The sequence below is a fragment of the Panicum hallii genome, chromosome 1, assembly GCF_002211085.1.
Source record: "Panicum hallii strain FIL2 chromosome 1, PHallii_v3.1, whole genome shotgun sequence".
In the NCBI taxonomy this organism is placed as follows: Eukaryota; Viridiplantae; Streptophyta; class Magnoliopsida; order Poales; family Poaceae; genus Panicum; species Panicum hallii.
In genome coordinates, this window is record NC_038042.1 from 57,542,860 (window position 1) to 57,562,959 (window position 20,100).

The 20,100-nt window shown below is 41.4% G+C and overlaps 4 protein-coding genes and 1 long non-coding RNA gene across 7 annotated transcripts; 2 read left to right on the forward strand and 3 right to left on the reverse strand.

The window, feature by feature from the left end:
- Window positions 1–661: 661 nt before the first annotated feature.
- On the reverse strand, window positions 662–1,789 carry LOC112876075 (beta-1,3-galactosyltransferase 6-like). Its single transcript, XM_025940116.1, has one exon. It carries the CDS (start codon window positions 1,759–1,761, stop codon window positions 787–789), a length of 975 nt encoding a protein of 324 aa, XP_025795901.1. The 5' UTR covers window positions 1,762–1,789; the 3' UTR covers window positions 662–786.
- A 733-nt stretch (window positions 1,790–2,522) lies between these two features.
- LOC112894075 (60S ribosomal protein L35a-1-like) lies at window positions 2,523–4,348 on the forward strand. Its single transcript, XM_025961705.1, has 4 exons — window positions 2,523–2,689; window positions 2,785–3,013; window positions 3,123–3,166; window positions 4,072–4,348. Exons 1-3 carry the CDS (start codon window positions 2,622–2,624, stop codon window positions 3,162–3,164), a joined length of 339 nt encoding a protein of 112 aa, XP_025817490.1. The 5' UTR covers window positions 2,523–2,621; the 3' UTR covers window positions 3,165–3,166; window positions 4,072–4,348.
- A 637-nt stretch (window positions 4,349–4,985) lies between these two features.
- On the reverse strand, window positions 4,986–8,916 carry LOC112878847 (peptidyl-prolyl cis-trans isomerase CYP21-4). Its single transcript, XM_025943080.1, has 8 exons — window positions 8,741–8,916; window positions 8,161–8,367; window positions 7,931–7,970; window positions 7,524–7,574; window positions 6,755–6,840; window positions 6,022–6,159; window positions 5,752–5,899; window positions 4,986–5,339 (listed from the first exon to the last, which is right to left on the reverse strand). The coding sequence occupies exons 2-8, from the start codon at window positions 8,310–8,312 to the stop codon at window positions 5,253–5,255; spliced, it is 702 nt and encodes a 233-aa protein (XP_025798865.1). The 5' UTR covers window positions 8,313–8,367; window positions 8,741–8,916; the 3' UTR covers window positions 4,986–5,252.
- A 2,459-nt stretch (window positions 8,917–11,375) lies between these two features.
- Window positions 11,376–19,866, forward strand: LOC112901515 (anaphase-promoting complex subunit 4). 2 transcript variants are annotated; one of them, XM_025970449.1, is made up of 19 exons: window positions 11,376–11,564; window positions 12,285–12,396; window positions 12,582–12,673; window positions 13,573–13,656; window positions 13,849–14,088; window positions 14,953–15,030; window positions 15,144–15,280; window positions 15,597–15,757; window positions 15,861–15,961; window positions 16,041–16,115; window positions 16,386–16,565; window positions 16,845–16,927; window positions 17,015–17,104; window positions 17,703–17,807; window positions 18,074–18,212; window positions 18,385–18,594; window positions 18,689–18,838; window positions 19,025–19,106; window positions 19,203–19,866. In XM_025970449.1, the coding sequence occupies exons 1-19, from the start codon at window positions 11,475–11,477 to the stop codon at window positions 19,313–19,315; spliced, it is 2,322 nt and encodes a 773-aa protein (XP_025826234.1). In that variant the 5' UTR covers window positions 11,376–11,474; the 3' UTR covers window positions 19,316–19,866. The 2 variants fall into 2 exon arrangements, with proteins under 2 accessions (XP_025826234.1, XP_025826241.1); XM_025970456.1 differs by lacking the exon at window positions 11,376–11,564 and adding an exon at window positions 13,227–13,283 and having other exon boundaries at window positions 12,352–12,396.
- On the reverse strand, window positions 13,939–19,170 carry LOC112901531. 2 transcript variants are annotated; one of them, XR_003230319.1, is made up of 4 exons: window positions 18,972–19,170; window positions 18,674–18,832; window positions 18,050–18,150; window positions 13,939–14,074 (listed from the first exon to the last, which is right to left on the reverse strand). It is a non-coding gene; the product is annotated as an uncharacterized LOC112901531 (long non-coding RNA). The 2 variants fall into 2 exon arrangements; XR_003230318.1 differs by lacking the exon at window positions 13,939–14,074 and adding an exon at window positions 14,281–14,565 and having other exon boundaries at window positions 18,972–19,166.
- Window positions 19,867–20,100: the final 234 nt, after the last annotated feature.

Here is a 20,100-nt window from a genome sequence, read left to right on the forward strand (position 1 = left end):
ATCTATTCTTACTCGAGAACTTTGTATTTTATCACATTTGCAGGTGGCGCACGCCTCCCTGCATTTCATACTGGTTTAGGCGCCAACGATCAGTTACAGAGAGCATGCGGTTTGCTCCTGCCAATGTTTAGTGCCCCTGTTGTTACTGATGGTTTACATGTTGGTAATTTCGGTCTATGTTATTGCACGACCAAAGATTTACGTGCAAGTACTTATTGATTCTCAGCAGTGCTCGGCGATCAGCTTAGTAGACAATCAATAGGGATATTGCAGCAGCCAATTGAGTTTATTAATCCAGCACTGTGGTTGTGAGAGTTTATGTCGGCTCGATTCAGGAGAGAAGCAGAACTGTAGACCTGGATGGTCTAAAGTTAAGTGATAAACTTTAACACTTATTAGCACTTATATCTCCACTAAAGTTTTAAAGTTTTAGCTAAAGTTTAGCCCACCCATTAGTACTTCTGTTTGGATGAGTTAGTGCTAAAGTTTAACACTTTTAAGCATTATTACCACTTGAATCCAACAGTAACGAGCTAGTTTCTCTGTCAGAGGGTACGCGCAATTGGGTACTATGCATGGCCCACATTGCTGGGGCTGAAGTCGTTGGGCACTTGGGATTATCTTCTAACCGAGCTAGCCCTGAGCCCCTGACAAGTCAATGTAGAGCTCATATTTGTTCACTTCAGAAGCGTGAGCCTCGGATCCAGACATTGGAGGAATTAGACTAGCTAGAATTCTGCAAATGAAAAGAAAGCTAAGTAGTCTAACAATGTATAGATCTCTACTCTACACCCGGTAGATGTTGTTCTCCAAGTCTAGATGGTACATCTTGGAAGGCCTGAGGCCCTGGGTGGCGTTGAAGAAGTGGAGCGTGCGCGCCCACTTGAGGCGGTCCTTGAGCTTGTGCACGGCCACCGTGTCCGCCCTGTGCTCGTGCCGGAAGCAGTTCACATCGGCGTCCATCTCCCTGTCCCAGTAGTCGTACATCCTCGGCTCCTCGTTGTACACGTTCTTGTACCTGCCCCCCTTGCGCAGCCACCCGCCGAAGTTGACGTCCTCCCAGTCGTCGTGGTCGTCCCGGAGCTCCGGCGTCTCCGCGATCCACGCCGCCACGTCCCACGACACGATGTACCCCATCCCGGACATGTACTGCTTCTCCGGCCGCCAGTGGCAGGGCGTCAGATACCCGTGGTACGCGTCGCGCCGCGCCTTGCCCCGCAGCGAGTCTGCCAGCGACGCCACCCGGTAGTAGGTGTCGTCGTCGGTCTTGCCCACGTAGTCGTAGGGCCGGTCCGCGAACAGCCGCGGCACGGCGGAGAAGTAGGCGTAGGTCTTGCCGTCGTTCATGTTCTCCGTGCAGTTGAGCACCAGGATGTCGCCGTGCGCGATGACCTCCAGCGCCACCAGGATGCGGTCCTCCTCCTTGTCGACGGTGCAGAGTACGAAGCGCACGTCCACCACCGCGCGGACGGGCCGCGGCTGCAGGGAGTAGGCCAGCCGCAGGAGCGCGCGACGCTCGTACGCGCCCGGGACGGTCACGATGCCGATGAGCACGCGCAGGTCCACCGCGTCGGCGTCGGCGGCGCCCAGCTGGACCGCCGACGACGTTGTCGTCGACGCCGCGGAGCCATTGTCGCACGATGGCGGCGACGACCCAGCAAACACCTCCGTGAGCTTGAAGTCGTCGGGGAAGACGACGAGGTAGATGGCCGCGAGAAGGATGACAGTGATGAGCACGAGAGAGATGGGACGAGATGCCATCGTTGACTCAGGCTGATTGGTAACTGGCGGTGAGCTCTCTAGCTGCTTTGCCGAGCTGTTAAGCGGGCTAATTAAGTAGGAGATGCACTGCGAGCACCGTGCTTAATTACCGGACAAGGTAGATCAACCGTGGTAATCTTTAAATAAATCACCACTCATGCGAGTATTCTATTTTTGTAGTGATTGGTGGAAATCGATGCCTTGAGCTGTCCACACGCAGCGTTTCTTACTTCAACATGTGACTATAATTGGCTTAGATCTAAGCCCGGTCAGCTCGTGGCTGCCGCCGGTGCAATCGTCTTCGCCGGAGCTCTTCGATCGCATTTATTGCGTCGATCGGGAGCGAGCAGGATCCGAGGAAGGAAACGTGCACTTGTTGACCAGTACCACTCTCTCTCTCTCTCTCTCTGTGTGTGTGTGTTTGTCTTCTTTTGAAGTTTTTAGTCCAAAAAATGCTAATGCATCACAAAATTAACGGGCCAGATTTTTGTCCTTTTTTAGAAGCGCTAGTGTTTTGGCCCATTCGTACTGCCGTTGTACTCGGAGCCTACTACTCAATCCACCACATGGGCCTTACAAATACCCGGCCCATTTACGATACCGGGTCTGAAGTGTAAACCCTAGACGCTAGACCACCATTTCCGCAATAACTCTACTGAATACATCGATCAGGACCGTCGATACATCAACCATCCAATCCCAGCCGTTCACCAGCGAAACTGAATGATACTTAACCCCTGCTAGCGCCGCCTTCTAGGGTTTCTTCCCTTCGTGGCTGCGCCGTCCCCCTCCCCTCCGGCCCTCCCCAGCACTCCACCTCCGAAGCTCTCGGCTCCGGCGGCAGAAGCGGCAGCGGCGAGATGGTGAAGGGGCGCACTGGGCAGCGCGTGAGGCTCTACGTCCGGGGCACCATCCTCGGATACAAGAGGTGAGCTCTCTCTCCCCACCCCGATCGATCGCCCCCAGCTTGCTCCTCCACCGCGCTGTGACTCACGGGATGGTGTCTGGCGGTCGTTGATGCAGGTCCAAGTCGAACCAGTACGAGACCACGTCGCTGGTGCAGATCGAGGGGGTTAACACCAAGGAGGACGTCGCGTGGTACTGCGGCAAGCGGATGGCGTACATCTACAAGGCCAAGACCAAGAGCAGCGACACCCACTACCGCTGCATCTGGGGCAAGGTCACCCGCCCGCACGGCAACTCTGGCGTCGTCCGCGCCAAGTTCAAGTCCAACCTGCCGCCGGAGTCCATGGTGAGCTACTGAGCTGGGCCGCCGTCACCATGTCCATTCAATATTTGTGTTCCTGCTTGGCATTTTTGCGTTCTGAGCTAATTCTGTTGTACTGTTTACGCTGTTGCAGGGGCGCAAGGTCAGGGTCTTCATGTATCCCAGCAGCATCTAAAGGTTAGTATCAATTGCATTTCACTCAACTTTCTGTTATGGATTACCGAGTATGCTGCTTCTGGCCTATAAGCGACACAATGGACTTGTGCTGGATGATTATTTTTTTGTGTGTAGTAGTCGGCTATTATTCATCAATGGTTAACATTGTTATAGTTAAGCGACCTGAGTCTTGTTGAATACCTCGAATCTATCTGGTAGTGACTTCCGTTGTATCCTGAACAGCTTGTATAGTTTGGTAAGGATGTAAATATTCTAAATGATCCTTTCGCTGACAATCGTGCCTTGTGCATAACTGTGATTGAACATCACAAGAAAATATGGTGTCATCCGATATTTATAAATGCAGTGATGAGTTTGTTTTATATAGTTGCACCCTGCCCAATTAGGGATTAGTTGATTATTATTTGGGGTTGTTTTCAAATACGCACCACTGAATAATGAAGCTAACCAACCTCATTTTAAGAGAGCCTTTCATTTTGTATTGCTAAAATTGCATTGGTGCCACATTGTTGGAAAAGGTTTCAAAGAGACAGCTTACAGCTATTTCTATGCCCATGAATAAGACTTGAAAGTCATTGGTGTGGTCACTAACCAAGTGAAAAGCACAATAGCTGGCTTGTTTGGTTAGGATTAAAGACATTTACATTTTGATATTCTTTAATCATATCTTCATCCATTTGTGCCCTCAACTTCACCATTTCCTAGGCAGGACTCTTTCCAGCTAAACCCATTTCCCTGTTTTGTGCTGTATTCTGATTGCTGCACAGAGTTAGAATGACCTTTTTGTCTTTCTTCCATAGTGCATTAGTTTAGTTATTGAATCTGAAGTTCTCAGGAAATGTACTTCCCTGACTATCTGTTCTTGCCATCATTAAATGTTCTAATCCATGTATCTCCCATTGCAGATAATTTCAAGATGGGGAGGATTGTGCTTATCTGCTAGGTTTTATCTTGAGCTAAGAAGTTCCTTGTAAGGGGTCTGTAATCTGTTCAGGTTGAGAGTTAGCAACATGAACTGTCTATTTGAGAACCCTTTGAAGTTCTCCCGGGTTTTGGTGTTGTGGACCACTTAAATCTTATATGGAGTTGAAGTTAGAACTAAGTAATTTGTCATATTTTGTTCGTTGCCCACATTGCATCAGTTGTCTGGGTTCTGAGTCAGAGATGATATACTTCTGTTTTCATGTGCATGCCTAAAAACATTGGCATTGTGGACCAAAAGGCTATGCCTGCACAAGCAAATCATTTGAAATTCAGAAGAACCCAAATTGCACCGCCGCTCATATGAACACCTGATTTGAGGCTGAGGGTCGCAGTACAATAGTATCTTTTTTTTTGTCGAGGGTATTACAATACTGTATCTTAGCAACCGTTGGAGCCATAGCTGCGAGGAGCGGGCGATGTTGAGATGCAGCGGCAACCAACAGGGCCATCTCACCATCTGCATCCAAGGTCCTCCATTTCGTAATCAAAGCACCATTTCCAAATATAAGGACATCCTCGATGAAATGGAATGATACACTTTTCAGATTTCTTCTCTAGTTAGCTTAAGTACGTTCAAACTAGAGTTTCACTTTGTGCTTTTGTGCACATTGCACACTACTTCTAAAGATCTGTAGACATTAAGCTTAACCATATTTCAAGTCTATGACCCACTTGATGTGCATACATAACAAGTTCCACAATTTTGTTCAGCTAAAAGCAACGGCATTGTGATTATATGGAATTGCCCAGATTGATTTCTGAAAGTGGTAGACGGCGCGCGACCATCACAATGGGTCAACGAGATCCTGAGGGGAACTGCTTACGGTAAGTGGGGTAGCTGCACAACATTTATGCTCGCAAGTGACGGCAAAAAACTGCAAAGGTGATGTTTACACACAAATACCGCACGGAACTCATGGAACATGCCGTCACAATCTGCAACTCATGGACGTCCAAAGGAAGGATCCCATCAACAGGCACGGCATCAATACAACAGCAACTCAATGAGACGTATGGACCTTTTCATACTAGTGTACTACAGAGAGTAGGGAGGCAGGTAGTTAAGGTTTTCATATACATGCGCCTGCCAAAAAGTATCAGCTCATGGCTCCTGTTTTAGTATTATATTCATGATGCCTATGGGAGTCTTTGGCTGATAATGCTCATCGGTGTCAACTTCTTCAATCTCCTGTTTGTGTAAACAAGCAGACAAAAACAAAACATAGTAAGTACATGTTAAGTTGATTTTACTGAACTACAATGAAAACATGTAAACAGGCCAGGCACATGCACATGTCGATACTCCATCCGAGATAACCATTTCAACATGCTCAGGCTGATATCATTAGCGCATTGTGTTATATACTTATATCCCCATATAAGTTGGCATATTACAGACATATTGGTATATACAACTTAGAAAACACAAGTTATAAAGTTTCTGGAGAAAATCACAGCCATATTGAACATTTATTACTGGTTCAGTGAGTAAAGGAACCACCGAACACAAAAGGATGACTGGAAATCGGAAAACATGTTCTAATTTAATACTCAAGGCAAACAACTGAAGAAAGTTTCCAGAGAGAATTTCAGATAAGTACCTGAACAATATCTTCTCCCTTGATGACTCGCCCAAATACAACAAGCTTGTCATTCAAATCAGGAATTGGGGCAGTCGTGATAAACAAATCAAATCCTTTGTTATTAGGATTCTTAGCAGTCCCAATCATAAATGCCTCGTGCTTTGGACTGCAAAACCATAGAATGTTTTGTTAATGTTAACTGTTAAGGAAATTGCTACTGTAAAATATCTGGTCTACAAAAACCAAGATCCATGATAGTTTAATATATGCACTATTAAGGAACCAGACCTGAGATCATTCTTCCCACTGGCTTTAGCTTTTTTTATCCATTCTTGGGCAGCTCCATCAAAATCGAAATCACCACCTTGAATCACAAAATTTTTTATGATATGGCGGAATGGCATTCCTTTGAAGTGATTTCTCTTGCTGTGCCACAGGATCAATGTCAGTTGATATACAAAGTGTTAATATATTGATAGTTTATATTGGAAAACCCTTAACTTAGTGGTAGCAATATTTTCACACTAGCATTAAAAACAGCCACGAGTGCATGCCATATCGTTACCTAGTTTATCACTACAACCAAATTTGTTCATAAGTTAATGGCAGATTCAAAATGAGCACATTGACTGCCAATTAATTAACAGTGTTAAGACTTGTTTTCCCTGTGAGGGAGCATGCAACCACTTTCCAAGTTGAATTTTATGCTTCAGATATGACTGTATAAAAATTCTATGCGGATCTTGGTCCAAATTGCTGCAGGCTAGCAGGTATTGTTTGATCCGTCAAATTTAAAAAGGTATACTTTATACCTATAGGCCACGTTGCAGATTTGTAGTTATTGAATATTGATAGTGCATAGATCGACCACTCTCAAATTTTCAAATATTAATTATGCTAAAATTATTTTAACTTCGAATCTTTCAAACTTCTGTGGATTAATCAAATATGGTGAATATGTCACAGCTAAGTTGTTTTTAACCAACAATGTACAGCTATGTTACAAATTTCTGGTGCTTACCACAAGTTGATAAATCTATCCACAACATGAGCAGAAGCATCTTTGTATATTTCTATAGTAATTGGGCCTTTTCCAGTGTTCATTACCTGCAGAAAAAGTTAGGCAGTGGCATTATGCTTCTATCCAAATCAAAGATTGTAACAACCCCAACCCAGGAAAACGGCTCATGCCCACTCTGCACGCTGAGTGGGCCACACCTACACTGCAACCTGCTTACGCTTTCGTCCTCGCTTCGCGTAAAAGGGTTAACCCAAGGTTGCAATGCTTCCTAGAGTTGGCTATTTAAGCTAGCTCATCCCACTCTCAACTTCCCATTTGGGACTATTCTTGAGGTGGGCTGGATGTTACAAAGATGGTCAGCTGCAGTAACTCAGGTGGTAAAAATACTTCATATGTGCAGAGCATTATCACAACAAAAATTTGTATGGTAGCTACTAGTCGCCCCTCAGCAAGTACTATACAACTACCATCTATCTTGCTTGGGCTTCACACACATGGCCATGTCTCTATGCTACAAGAAATTAAGCAAAGTTGTTTTCTTGTGCACAAATTTATACATCCTCAGCAGAACAATATTTGCTTACAGAAATTTCAAAGGGTTATCATGCTTGAAGAAAATAAATCATAACTCGATTCAGCCCAGCAAGTACAATGCACATTTATAGGAAACATAGATCTCCAAGATGTATCCAAGCGATAATTAAATATTAAATCAACACACATGAACTGATCAGAAATTGAGCTGAGAAGAGAGAACAGAAAAACTTACTGCAAATCCCGGTCTACTTGTCATTTTTGAATCATCTGGTCTCACAGCAAGCTTGAAGTCATAAAAATCCACAAGAGAAACAATCATGAGTTTGATCATTTGAAGTACAATGTCCCTTAAATTAATAATACTTTATCAAAATCTTATTAAGTATTCAAGATCTCTTCATTAGCTGTTTCAGTTTGTCGCAAATGAACATAGTCACTTGGATAAGTTAAAACACAGATGGACAATTACGATACCAAGCATATTATCACTAGACAAGATATAAAGTTAGAAAATAATCCAAGGAAAAAAAACAGATAATGCATGTCAGTTACATAAATAAGGTATACCTACTTGGAGTTCGGTAAGCATAAGACAATAGCACAGTTGCATAAAAAAGATTGTGTAGTTGTATAAGGTACCTCAGCTTGATGAAGATCCATTTCAATGTCTTGGGCCGACCTGCAGTTGAACACATCGATTGAGGAATATTGAGTAGTAGTATATATAATTACTTATTGAACAACTACGAAAAAGATTGGCATGAGCATTGTTCATCTCCATGTAGTGTAGTATTGACTAGATTAGGTATGCTCGGGACACCAAACAGCAAAAGAAACAAAAAATGAAGGATGCATGAAAGGACACTAACCTTTGATGCCAATGCCTGTAAGTGGCATAGAGGGATAGCACAACCAAGACGACAATCAGGTTCCATGTGATGATAGTTGAGTAACTGATTCGAGAAGGAGCCTTCTTCGTTTTGCTTTGAATGAGCAATTGCTTGGGCTTTATCCTTGCCATCTGCTACTCGTGCAGGTTAACAGCTCTATCTGGGAACTAAGAAGCTCTCCCTTGTCTAGGAGTTGAAAACATAAAGTTTGAGTGATAGCAAGAGAAGAGAACAAAAAGAAAAACAGCTCGAAATCAATCAGACTATGATCTTCCCAGCAATGCAAAAAAAGGCCACATTTTGAAGAACATGGGAAAGACTGCGTAATTAAGCATGGCTTCGAATAACCCTGTTGCCAGAGATATCTAAAGCACAACGCCAGGGGCGGACCCAGGCACCCAGCATAGGACATGGGTGTACACCCGATAATTTTTTCAAACAAAATCGAAGTTAGTAGGTAATATATTGTAACTAGGTCAGATCCGAATACAAATAGCTTTATTAGGGTTTGGGGTGCTCCGTTTCGCAAAGCGGAAGGGAAGAGAAGGGGCGGGCATACCTGGTGGATGCTCGTCGCCGGCAAAGAACCGGGCGAAGACGTGACGAATGGCGCCGCCGCTTGCCCAGTCGTCGCCGCCTGGAAAGTAAGACCAAGGGAGGAGGGAGACAGGGGAAAGGAGGCAAGAAACAGAGACGACGAGCCTGAGGGGGGAGGGGACCTGGATCAGGGGCAGTGGTAGCTTCCACTGCAACGTCCATGATTCCACCACTCATGCCGTCATGCGTACGTGTTTTTTTTATGTAACATGCATAAGTTATTGTTGAGTAAGCTGTTGCACTTGTACAATTTGAAATGATTGTGTGAATTGTTACCAGCAAACGATATTTCAGCAGTAATTATTCTGCATATATTTTCTAAATTAAGTGGTGATAGGTACCGATATGAATCGGCAAGAGGTGTTCCGATCTACATGAAAGTAGGTTCACGGACAAAGGATAATTCGCTGAGAACAGCGGGTAACTAGTTTTATACCTGATCAAGGTTGGATGCAACCAAGCGACGGGGAGAGACGCACCGAAATCTTGAGGGCTTCGACTCACACAATCCGGAACTAATCCACACAAAACGGTGCAGCCAAACTGGAAACCGTAGAGCACGAAGTAGGGGTCGCCAAAGGGATCTCTTCACAAGTCCAAGAAGAATAAGGAAGAACAAAGGTGTGCAAGGCACTGAGCAGCTCGGTTGCAAAACCGTATAGAATCTCAATTCATCGTACCATCAAAGTTATTTTCTGGTAGCGTATAGGTGATATTTATACTAGGAATAATCCTCCTAGTTGCTTATGAACTGAAGTCACCACGTTAGGAGGTGGAAGGTCAACTGATTGAGGCATTCACGAAGTGGTCTTCAGTCCCCACGGTCTCCTAGATCTTTGCGCAGCTTCAGTAAATTGGGCATTATTCTCTACTTGGAAGTCCAAATGATGTGCCGTTTACTGGGATCGTACTTGACAAGTTTTCCATCCATATATAACTTGTACCATGGAACATGACAGATTAATATAGACTTGTACAGAAGTTGTACCAACATTCTATCCTAAAAAGACTGTTGACCTTCTGAGCGATCTTCACTAAATTGATCATAACATCCTATTGGAAACTCCAAATTGCAAGATGTTGCTTGTATTGGAAAGTAGACTTCATAATCTTTCGAAAGTATGTTCAATGACCTTCATAGCTTTTGGAAATCAAAAGTTACAGCTGTTTCTTTTTTTTTCTGATCTGGTGGTCCGTTTTTGTCCGATCCTGCTTCTTCTCTTCATGCGTATACCTAAGTACAACCAAAGTAGAACACTTAGGTAGTATAATATTCTCATGTATATTGAAGTTAATTTTAGCTAGGAGTGAGTTCACCTTTTTTTGGAGTAGTTTTGTACGGCTATGTGTAATTGGTCATTTATGCACTTGCTTACGTGTAACTTAAGTAACCGCTGACATGCCCTCATCAAGTGGGTAATGTTGTTTATATTGGAATATTTTTACTTGCAAAAGTAGAAACACAAAAAAGCATATACTAAGCAGCAAATTAAGTGCTAGAAAAGAGTATCAAGTAAATTAAAAGCCATTTAATGTTCTTTGTTCCTAATCCCAAGTAGAAGCTTGCAAAGTGTCAAGCATAACAACGTCAAAGGAAATTTTATCTAAAAAAATATGAAGGTTGTTTTGAAAAAAATGATGAAGAAAACATATGGAAAAAAATCAGAGGTTAGCAGTAATACTCGACCAAATGTTCCACCACTGTACTCTAGTCATCAACTCATTATATTGTTTGTAACTAGGAGGGGTATTCAGACGAGTCTTTCTATTAGTAAGTTGTTTCTTGGGTGTTAGGTTGTCTTTTTTTATATTAATTATGCCCTGTCATGAGCTCTCTCGGCACTGCTATCGCCGTCTAAACGAGCCATCCCGGCATGGTATGGTAGGGCCTCGTCGGGGTCTACATTACTGGTCATCGACATAAAGCTTCTGGAGATTTTAGTGTAGTCATGCTCCTCCTCTACACATTGGGGTTCGTATAAAAGTTTCTATTTAAAAATTATGTGTCTTTTGTGCTAAGGGCAATATTTATCTGTGAATATACTTTTTAATAGTGTTTGTGCATGTATAGAATCAACATTTTCGCGGGGGGCCCATATTTATTCAATGATTTAGTTTATATGCTTTGATCTAAAACTACAGCCTGCATTCTTTTAAAATCAAATACCAAGATTCAATTCTCACTTTATTTTTCTTTCTTCATATTTATTTTCTTTTTTGGCTGGAAGCTAGGGAAGTTTGTTTGTGTTTGACTTTGGACTTCAATCTGTTAGTCAAGATATAATTTCAGTAACAAACTCAAGAGTGCAAGTGCCTGCTTGACCGGCAAGCTTATGCTTATCTAGGATATGTCATTCGATGAGCTTTATTGATCTGAAAGAATAGTAACATCGTTCATCAACATATTTTTTGAATAAAAATCTTCCTTAGAAAGCTCGTAATTAGCTATCTGGTTGGATAACAGCATGGGAGCCTCGTTGAGGCCTATTGATAAATGTTGCTGGGGAACACGACAGTGGGCCGTAAACACTGGGCTTTATATTGGTCCGACCATATCGCCGACAGCCTGCTTTTGGCCCAAACTCTGCTACTCTTGGTCTCCCGGACCCCGTCTGGGTGCCGTCCAGGCTCGCCGTCGCCATTTGTTCCTCCTTCGCGCCCGCCCGCTCAAAATCCCCCACCTGCATCAACCGAGCATGGCGGAGGAGCAGATGGAGGAGGCGTCCACGGCAGCGGCGGAGGCCACGCCGTTCCAGCTCCAGTTCGACAAGCCCATCCCGTTCCAGGTTTCGTCTCGTCTCCGCTCCCTCCCCTGCCTCTCCTCTCTGCATAGCCAAACTCAGTGTGCGCGAGCGCGTGGCGATGCTTAACCAACAGTTTCAACCCGTACCATGTCTTCGAAATAGTGCGCCGTCGCTTTGTTTCAGGCAGTCAAGGGTAATGCCTAGTTCACGAGAAAGCGCGGCTGGATCGGGTAGGTCCTCGGGCTGCGGCAACTAGCGTTTCGTGCGTGCCAACTGTTTGCTAGAATTCCTGTGAGATTACACCGATCTTACTGTCACTGCGCGGGTTGAGAGAGGGATGCTTCTGGGGTTTGGTGGAAGTTGGTTGGTGTGGTCTGAACTCTAGAGGAGTCGTGAGGAGCCATTTTACTGGTATGGAGCACTGATTTCAGCTTTGAATGCTAATTTTTGTTGGCAAGTATACTTTCAGTGACTGTAATGTTTGCCCCATCGTCATGCTTGATCTGTCTCATTTCTCATATATCCCGTTCATTATTCAGTACTTAGTAATCCTTCAGTAACAGAGAAGTTAATAGCAAGTGCACATACCAGACAGTTGCTGATGCTGAATTTCATTTCCTGTCACTTTGTGTACATTTCTGTAGTCCATAATCGATCGAGGACATCGAAATTCAAATTTTCCATTGTTTCTTTGTTCCTGTTTATTAATTTATGCTAAACGAGGCATTAGGTACTGATGTGCCCATGTTTCACTACTCGTAGATAAAAATGGCAGCATGGAATCCAGAGAAGGATCTGCTTGCTATGGTTACTGATGACTCCAAGGTTCTCCTCCATCGCTTCAATTGGCAAAGGCTATGGACAATCTCTCCAGGTTGCTCCACGGCGCTTGTTTTATCTCTCTCCATTTGCCTCCTTCTACTTATCTTTTCAATCAGAGTACACACAATGTCAGTGCATATTCTTTTCCTGTATACCATTGTAATCTGTAGTTAAAGTGGTTATATCTGCTTTGAATGTTCAAAAGGTAGTGAGAACTGAGATATTTTAATTTTTCAGGGAAGTGCATCACATCTATTTGCTGGAGCCCTGATGGTAAAATAATAGCACTTGGAACAGAAGATGGTTTGGTGCTTTTGCATGATGTTGAGGTGTGCATGTGGATGATAAATGGAATCTCTTGGTCCTTTTTGTGTCTTATATGGACATTCGTTCATACTTCATAAAAACCTGATCCAGCCATCTATTTGCCCTTTACAAACGAACTATTAGCAGACAATTTGGGGGACACAGACTCCAAGGAATTCTTGCCCAACTATGTTTCTAATGGAGGCATTTGAATACACTCCTCGAAGAATAATATGTGTTGGCTATACTGATTGTGTTCGCCACACAGGATCACCCAATCACATACACTTGGGGCTCTTGCAGCAGCCACTACTTGATCATCTATACAGATTATCAAGACCTCACTTTTTTCTCTTTGTGTTCTCTTGAAATGAAACATTCCCTTTTTTTGAAGATGCTCTCTGTGTATATTGCATCCTCTGCAGGGCTAGTTTGTTCTCGCTCCAGCTAGCCATGCACTGCGTATATTGCAAGGAGCTTTTACAAATCTACTGCCTCATTCAACAAATAGTCAGCAATAGGCAACCCCTAATCTTTTCTTTGACCACCTTTCACTGACTAGTTTTCTTTTCATAGGATGAAAGCATTGGAAAAATGATTTGATTGACACTATAACTCTGCCTACATGGAGAGGTAGTGGTGATTGATTGGCACTATAATCACAGGGCAATCTATCCAGTTTTGTTGAATTTTCTCAAATTCTTATTAATGCTGAAATCATTGGCAGTGTTTGTTGTAATATCTTATACTCCCTACCAGTTTTGATTGAGTACAAGATCTATTTATGTTTGGAATTCTGTTCAGCTTCCATTTTTAGTTACTCTTGAATATAAAATTCTCTCATGCTACCAAGATCTACTTGTTACTTTTCTTTTACATTGTCACTTTGTGCATCTATAACTGAAAGGAAAGCTTATTGCAGAACGGGAAGATGCTAAGAACTATAAAGTCCCACGATGTTGCCGTTGTATGTTTGAACTGGGCAGAAGATGATCTACTATCAAGGGTACACTATTGCCTTTCTCATATTGTTGTTATGTATATATAATACCATCCCATTTTAAATGTCATAGAGTAACCCATGCTACATATAGTCGTGAAATGTTCAGTTCATCCATGAATTCAGCTCTAGTTAAAATTAATTCAACTCTCTACTGAAAAGTTCTCATTACTGAGTCTTCTGCTATTTTTTTTTCAGCCTGACAAGGATGAGTTTTTACCCTATGAAGACCGCACCGCACGTTTCTTTCCTCCTGCTCCTGTGATGCCTAGGATAGGTGGATTAAGTTCTGGAGATACTGGTCTTGCGGATGAAAATGAAGAAGCCATTCCACAATTTTGTAGTGCTTCCTGTCAGCGTTTTAACATCCTATGCAGTGGTGGTACAGATGGTTGTGTTTGCTTCAGCATTTTTGGAATATTTCCTGTTGGAAAGATAGTAAGTAAATGACTGAGACTCAGTGTTGGAATATTTTTGGAATAGTCAGTGCTCTCCCTAATTTGAACTCAATAAAAAATAATGTCATGCACGCTTTCTCCTGATTCCAACGTTTCCTGTTATCAGTCCCTGAGACCTTTGTACCGTAACAGGAAACATGATACAAACAACATGGAACAGTTCTTCCGGCAAGCTTTTCTACAAAATTACATTCATACTGTAGGTGTGCATTATACAGTTGAACAGTTCTAGTGCATCGTTTTTGCTTACTATTCTTTCTATTCAGTCATGCTATACCATGGGGACAAGACAGTTACATATTTTTTTTGTTATTGTCATGCTTTGAAGTTGGCAACTTGGCATCCAGAAATATTTTGTTAGGATGCCCATTTTAAGCAAAGCAAGCTGAAATTCTGCTCTAAAGTCTTTTAGGCTTGATTATTGTTATCAATGGCTGACCCACCATACATCTGTGTCCTGCAAAACCAACAAGTGTTTGGTGTCATCATATATAATGCTTACGCAGCTACGCTCTTCTGGAAACATGTAATCACTATTCAGTATTAAGTATTTAAACTTTGAACTTATTCACAAAATGCTGGAAACATCCCTGATTGTTGTCAATGATGCATTTTCTTATCATGTATGATTCATCTTCTTTTCCATGTGTGCACAAGCTGGTGGTGTAACATGGTAGGAGTAGTGACGTTTCACATCTTTTATTCATTTAGCTTTTATCCAACGGCTGTCTGTATGGACATTTCAACCGCTGCTGCCTAATTCTTTTGTGTTATTTTTTTATGAATATTCTTTATCTTGTTCAAGGCTCTATGAATCAGTAGCTTTATGCCTTTGACATTTCAGAACATAAATAAGATTCCAATCAATGTTGAATCCTCTGGAAAAAATAATTATCAACTCCAGGATGCTTCAGTAAGCAAGGTAATTAATTCTTAGTATCCAATGCACATCTTAATCTTCTACATATGAGATGCTGTGTACTTCCGTTTAAGAAAAAAAGAGATTCTGTGAACTTATTTTTTTTCTTATAGCAGGTCTCTTTATCAAGAAACCTCCAGAAATTGGTTGTTCTGTGCTACGGAAAGTTGATTGACACTGAAAACCTTTCTCACAACTGTGAAATTGCTGGATTACATTGTCTCTACCTAGATACATCTATCTTTTTCAACCGGTAATGGCATAACCGTTTCATTGAATTTTACTTGCTTGTTCAGAAACCATATATCATTGTTGTATGCTGACTTCTAAACTAAGATCCACATTTAGCGCTAGAATTACCTATCTTTTGATGGGCTCATTCAGTCGCTTTACAAACCACAATTCAGCTCTGTGTAGACAGGTGCAAATATTCATTACTAAAAACATACCAAAAATATTTTGTTACTAATTTTTTGTAAAGGATCTTAACTCTTGTTCTGTGTGTCAACTTTTGCTTATTATTGTCATGTACTAAAATTTGTATTTTACCATCCATAAATGCTGTAAAGAAAAAATGAGCTGCATCAGGTGTCCCAACAAGCATCGAGTATTCAAGATCTGGTTGAAGTTGTCCGTGCTTCCATATCTTTGATATCCAAACAATGGTCAAGTACCATGAATTTATTTCATGAGAAATTTAATACCTTGCCCAATCTGATAGCTGCACATGGTATGATTGGTTTCTCTTGAACCATAGCCATCAGGAAATCCACACCTTCATTCTGTCTCCACAATTGGAAGTTTCTAACATGAAAATTTCTATCTACTTACAGGAGCGGAATCTAGTTCTGAGGATGAATTTCTAAGCCTTTTGTTTGGGACACGAACAAGTCCAGCACTTCACCAATTTTTAGCGAGTTCACTTGGCGAAGCAGTAATTGTTGCTACTACCACAATTCTGTAGCTTATTTTCTGAGTCAATCTGCCTAAATTGCCATTTCATATGTGGGTAGGGTCTCAAGAGGATAGCCAAGGCTGTTGACAGTGCTGGAAGAGAAATTCGTGGCGTTGTCAGTGAGCATCTTCAGGTCAACCACTACCTACTGATGCCACAGAAATATGCACTTGGACTATTGTTTTCTAGTTTGATTCGCTTCGCAGTGACACTGTAGAGTTTTCTTAGTGTTTTACTAGTTAGGGATGCTTAACTGGATTTTTTTGCATGTAAATATAGCTAGTTATGTGGTTCCCTAAATTCATGGTCATCTCATTTTGCTGGACTACCATGTATTTATGAGTACCTTTTATCTTGTTTCTATTAAAAAGTTGAACGTCTTATTTATATTCTTTCTTCACAGCCTGCTGTCGAGATTATTTCATTCAGACTCGCAGAATTAAGAGGCCTTGCAAGATGGCGTTCACGGTTTCAAATTATCGGGTTAGATGAAAAGCTTGTGGATGGTGTAACTGAAAGTATAGGGATGTTAGTTGTTCAAGTTGAGCGCTTTTCAAGGGTTGCAGCTACTGTTCTTTATCTGGTACTTTTTATTATCCTTCTGCATATTTCAATACATCCATTTGGACTTGGCTTTTTTCTCCTTTGAAAATGAAGCTCCTGCATCCTACCTAAAAAATGATCAATTTCTTTTGATGTTCAGAGTATGCTAAATAGTAGCATCCTATTCACTGTGTTTATTAGATTATTAGGCTGAACGAATATTCCTGTTAGTTTCTTATATGCATTTATGGCTAGTTGTAATTTTATTTTGTTGAGGATTTATTCTATAGTAACTACCATTTATTAATATTTTTCCCAGTTTCAAAACTTCTTCACCTGGGTTTTAAAGTGTGTTAAGATATTACTAAATGAACCAACTGATCAAGTTCCAGCAGCAAACAGGTTAGCCTTTTACTTTCTGTATTCCCTTGATTCATAAATCATGGATCAATATTTTGTTATTTATTATCAGGGTCTATCCTTTTGTAGTGAACTTGTGGTGATTTTTCTGAAGTTCCTCCTTGATAAGGATCCAATCAAACAGCTACTTGAAGCAGACGAGAGAATTGAGTGTGATATGTAAGTGGCATGCCACGCTCTGACTTCTACTTGCTGTGTAAAAATTATTATTAAGCACTATTAAAAAAACTCAACCACGGGGGAAGACTACCCCCCCCCCCCCCCCGGCTTTGTTCTAAGAAGGTGCCATGCTTTGAACCCGGGTCCTTGGCTTATTAAGTATTATTCACCCATTGTTTTTTATAAGATACCTTGTCACGCACAAGATGTCAAAACCTTCAGTTGGTTAAATATACATATGCACGTTGTTATGCCATGGCATGATTGGCATACTGTACCATGAATTTTATAAATGCCAGTTAACTCACAGGAATTACTTCTGAAATTGACTATTTTAGTGTTCTTGTTTACACTTGCTGTCTTGGTGTTGGAAAACGCATTGTTCTCTGAGGTGAGTTATTGAAGATCTTGGGATATATGATCTATGAATACTGTGTCCAAACCAGCAAAAGTGATCAAAAGTTACTCAATCACATGGAGCTGTTGTTTGCTCTTATATTGTCCTTTTGTCATCATTATTTAATTTAATTAACTTTCTTTTGTGATGATGCTTTTCTGGTTTCCTGTATTTCTTATTTTGTCCAACATGGTTTTTCAGGGATTCTGCAAGACATGTTGAGCAACTAGTAGTTTTTGGAGGATTTACAGACACTCAATTTTTGGAAAGGAGTTTAGTAAAACAATTCAATCAATTGGAAGATAGGTGAATCATTTGATCACTTAAAAAATCTGTATCAATTATATGTTTTACATTTGCTTTAGATTGATATTCCATCTACCTGAACTATTTTGGTTAAATTGTTTGTCATTTGACCATTCAATATTTTTATCAGTCAAGTCTTTGTATTTTTCACTTTCACAGAATAAATAATTTCAATTATGTTACTTGTTGCTTAAACATAGCTGATCCTTGCCTTTGCTAAGCATTGTTTATGCTGCACTTACCATTTCTGTTGTCATCCACTTCAGCTTGAAGGAGGCTTTCTTGATGCCGTTTACCACTATCTCTTCGCAAATACACTGTCAAGGATTGCTTCCTCTATACCCTGTTACGTCATCAGATACCTTTTCATTAACATGTACACCGACATCGATATCATTCTATAAGGTTCATGTTCTCTTCAGTGATTTTTGACAAGTGTGTTTGCATCATGGTCATAAAGTAAATCATACTCATTATTTGCTACTGTACCTGTCTGTAGCTCCTGTACACACCTTGCATTAATTCAATGATGCTGTTGTTCTTCATAATTTTTACCCATCATTACTTTAAAAAACAGGATGAAGATTCACAACATGAGGAATCCTCACATAACTGGACTGATTATGTATGCTTCAAGATACCTGATGGATCATTAAATGAAAGAAATTGCATCGGTGTGATAAAGGACTCCGGTAACTGTTGTACTGCTCTCAGCATGTCGTCACTTTCAGGTTTTCTATTGCATATGCCTGACGAATATGAGTGTGTTGACCTATCGCTTTATAAGGTACTACCTGTTGTTTGTATTTAGACAATATTCCAGTTTTTGTACAGTACTTAGCATAGCTTACAAAAATATTGTTTACCCATTTTTAAAACAGGACAACCAAGTAGTTTTACTACTTAGTGAAAGGTCTCATTCTGATAGCCCTGGAAGATCTTGGATGGTGATGCTGCAGACACAGAACCTTTCCTTTACGCCGCTCTCAGGAACATTCCCCACAAATATTTACAGTCTGCAAAAACTGGTGGTAATAATTATTGTAAATGTTTATTCTATGTTTGATCTTATGGCATGTACTTCATTTCATAGCAGCTATCCTTACAATGTATAGGGAACAACTTATTTTATGCCATTGTACTCATTATGTTACTTAACCATACCTTTTATGTTAAATGGTAATATCTTGGCTTCTTTCCTGTCATGACCCTTGTAGGCACTGGATCTTCAATTGGACACAGATTATGGGAAAGTTCGTAGCATACCTCACACCGTATCTACTCCACTTGCAGTCAGTGGTATGTCGATCATGAACTTTCTGTATAGGAATCTTAATTGTTATTGCATTACGGTGTGACACACCTGGCGCTTGCTTCTCGGATTGTTTTATGCAGCATCAAGAGGAGTTGCATGTGTCTTTTCATCTCGGAGGCATGCCTTGGTTTATATCCTTGACGAGGATGAGGACGAGGACGAGGATGGGGATGAAGTTTCTGATATGGAGTGATTGTTATCCAATTCGCGGCAGCTTGACCTCAGACATTTCAGCGAATGTCATCATACGGCATTAAGCTGGAAAAACAATGAAACAGCATTGTCTGCTGGCCTTCCTGTGGTGGAGGCAGGAGCAGGGAGTTAGCAATATATACGGAAACTAACTTGGCCTCTAGTTTTCACGACAAATCACTAAAGCAGTGCAAGCTCTGGTTCTGAAGCTACATCAGCGTGGTGGCAGGTCAGAATGTGCTGCCGCTTTTGGGGCTGAAACTGTCAGCTGTATGGGTGGGCTCTGCAAGTTGGACTTGATCGTGGTTATCTGCAAAGCGAGCTTTGATGTGAAATGGTTTCGCAATATCTTTATTTATATCCGTTGCCCCGTGTCTGATCGTGTTGTGTTACAAATGTTGGTGTAACGCTAACGTGCAAAAGAGTTTATCTTACTAATCTTGATGTTTACAAGGGCTGATATGTCAAACGAGGACATTTTTTGTAGAATCAATTTTTGCACCGTTCGAATTGCTTTGATTTGGAAACATATTAAGTGCAAACATTTTTCTTGGCTCCAGTATGCTAATTTACTTGTACGCCTGTAGTTCCAGCACCGTATACCATCGGTTGATTTATAACCATGTTTGCCTTGTAATTTTGTTTTGGCGATTGATGGTAATACTATCGATTACGGTCTCGTGTACATCGACATAATCTTGTACAAATGACTAGATTAGTTAGCTGGCACGTGACGTCATGATTTGCCGTGCCAACCGTCACGTTGTACCAAAGCTGATATTCTTG

Coding starts and splice junctions, on each gene's coding strand:
- LOC112894075 (XM_025961705.1), top strand. CDS start 2,622: ATGGTGAAGGGGCGCACTGGGCAGCGCGTGAGGCTCTACGTCCGGGGC. Junction 2,690..2,784: donor ACCATCCTCGGATACAAGAG/GTGAGCTCTCTC, acceptor TCGTTGATGCAG/GTCCAAGTCGAACCAGTACG. Junction 3,014..3,122: donor ACCTGCCGCCGGAGTCCATG/GTGAGCTACTGA, acceptor ACGCTGTTGCAG/GGGCGCAAGGTCAGGGTCTT.
- LOC112878847 (XM_025943080.1), bottom strand. CDS start 8,312: ATGGCAAGGATAAAGCCCAAGCAATTGCTCATTCAAAGCAAAACGAAG. Junction 7,971..8,160: donor TACAGGCATTGGCATCAAAG/GTTAGTGTCCTT, acceptor GTTCAACTGCAG/GTCGGCCCAAGACATTGAAA. Junction 7,575..7,930: donor TGGATCTTCATCAAGCTGAG/GTACCTTATACA, acceptor TATGACTTCAAG/CTTGCTGTGAGACCAGATGA.
- LOC112901515 (XM_025970449.1), top strand. CDS start 11,475: ATGGCGGAGGAGCAGATGGAGGAGGCGTCCACGGCAGCGGCGGAGGCC. Junction 14,089..14,952: donor TATTTCCTGTTGGAAAGATA/GTAAGTAAATGA, acceptor TTGACATTTCAG/AACATAAATAAGATTCCAAT. Junction 15,281..15,596: donor ACATCTATCTTTTTCAACCG/GTAATGGCATAA, acceptor AATGCTGTAAAG/AAAAAATGAGCTGCATCAGG.
- LOC112876075 (XM_025940116.1), bottom strand. CDS start 1,761: ATGGCATCTCGTCCCATCTCTCTCGTGCTCATCACTGTCATCCTTCTC.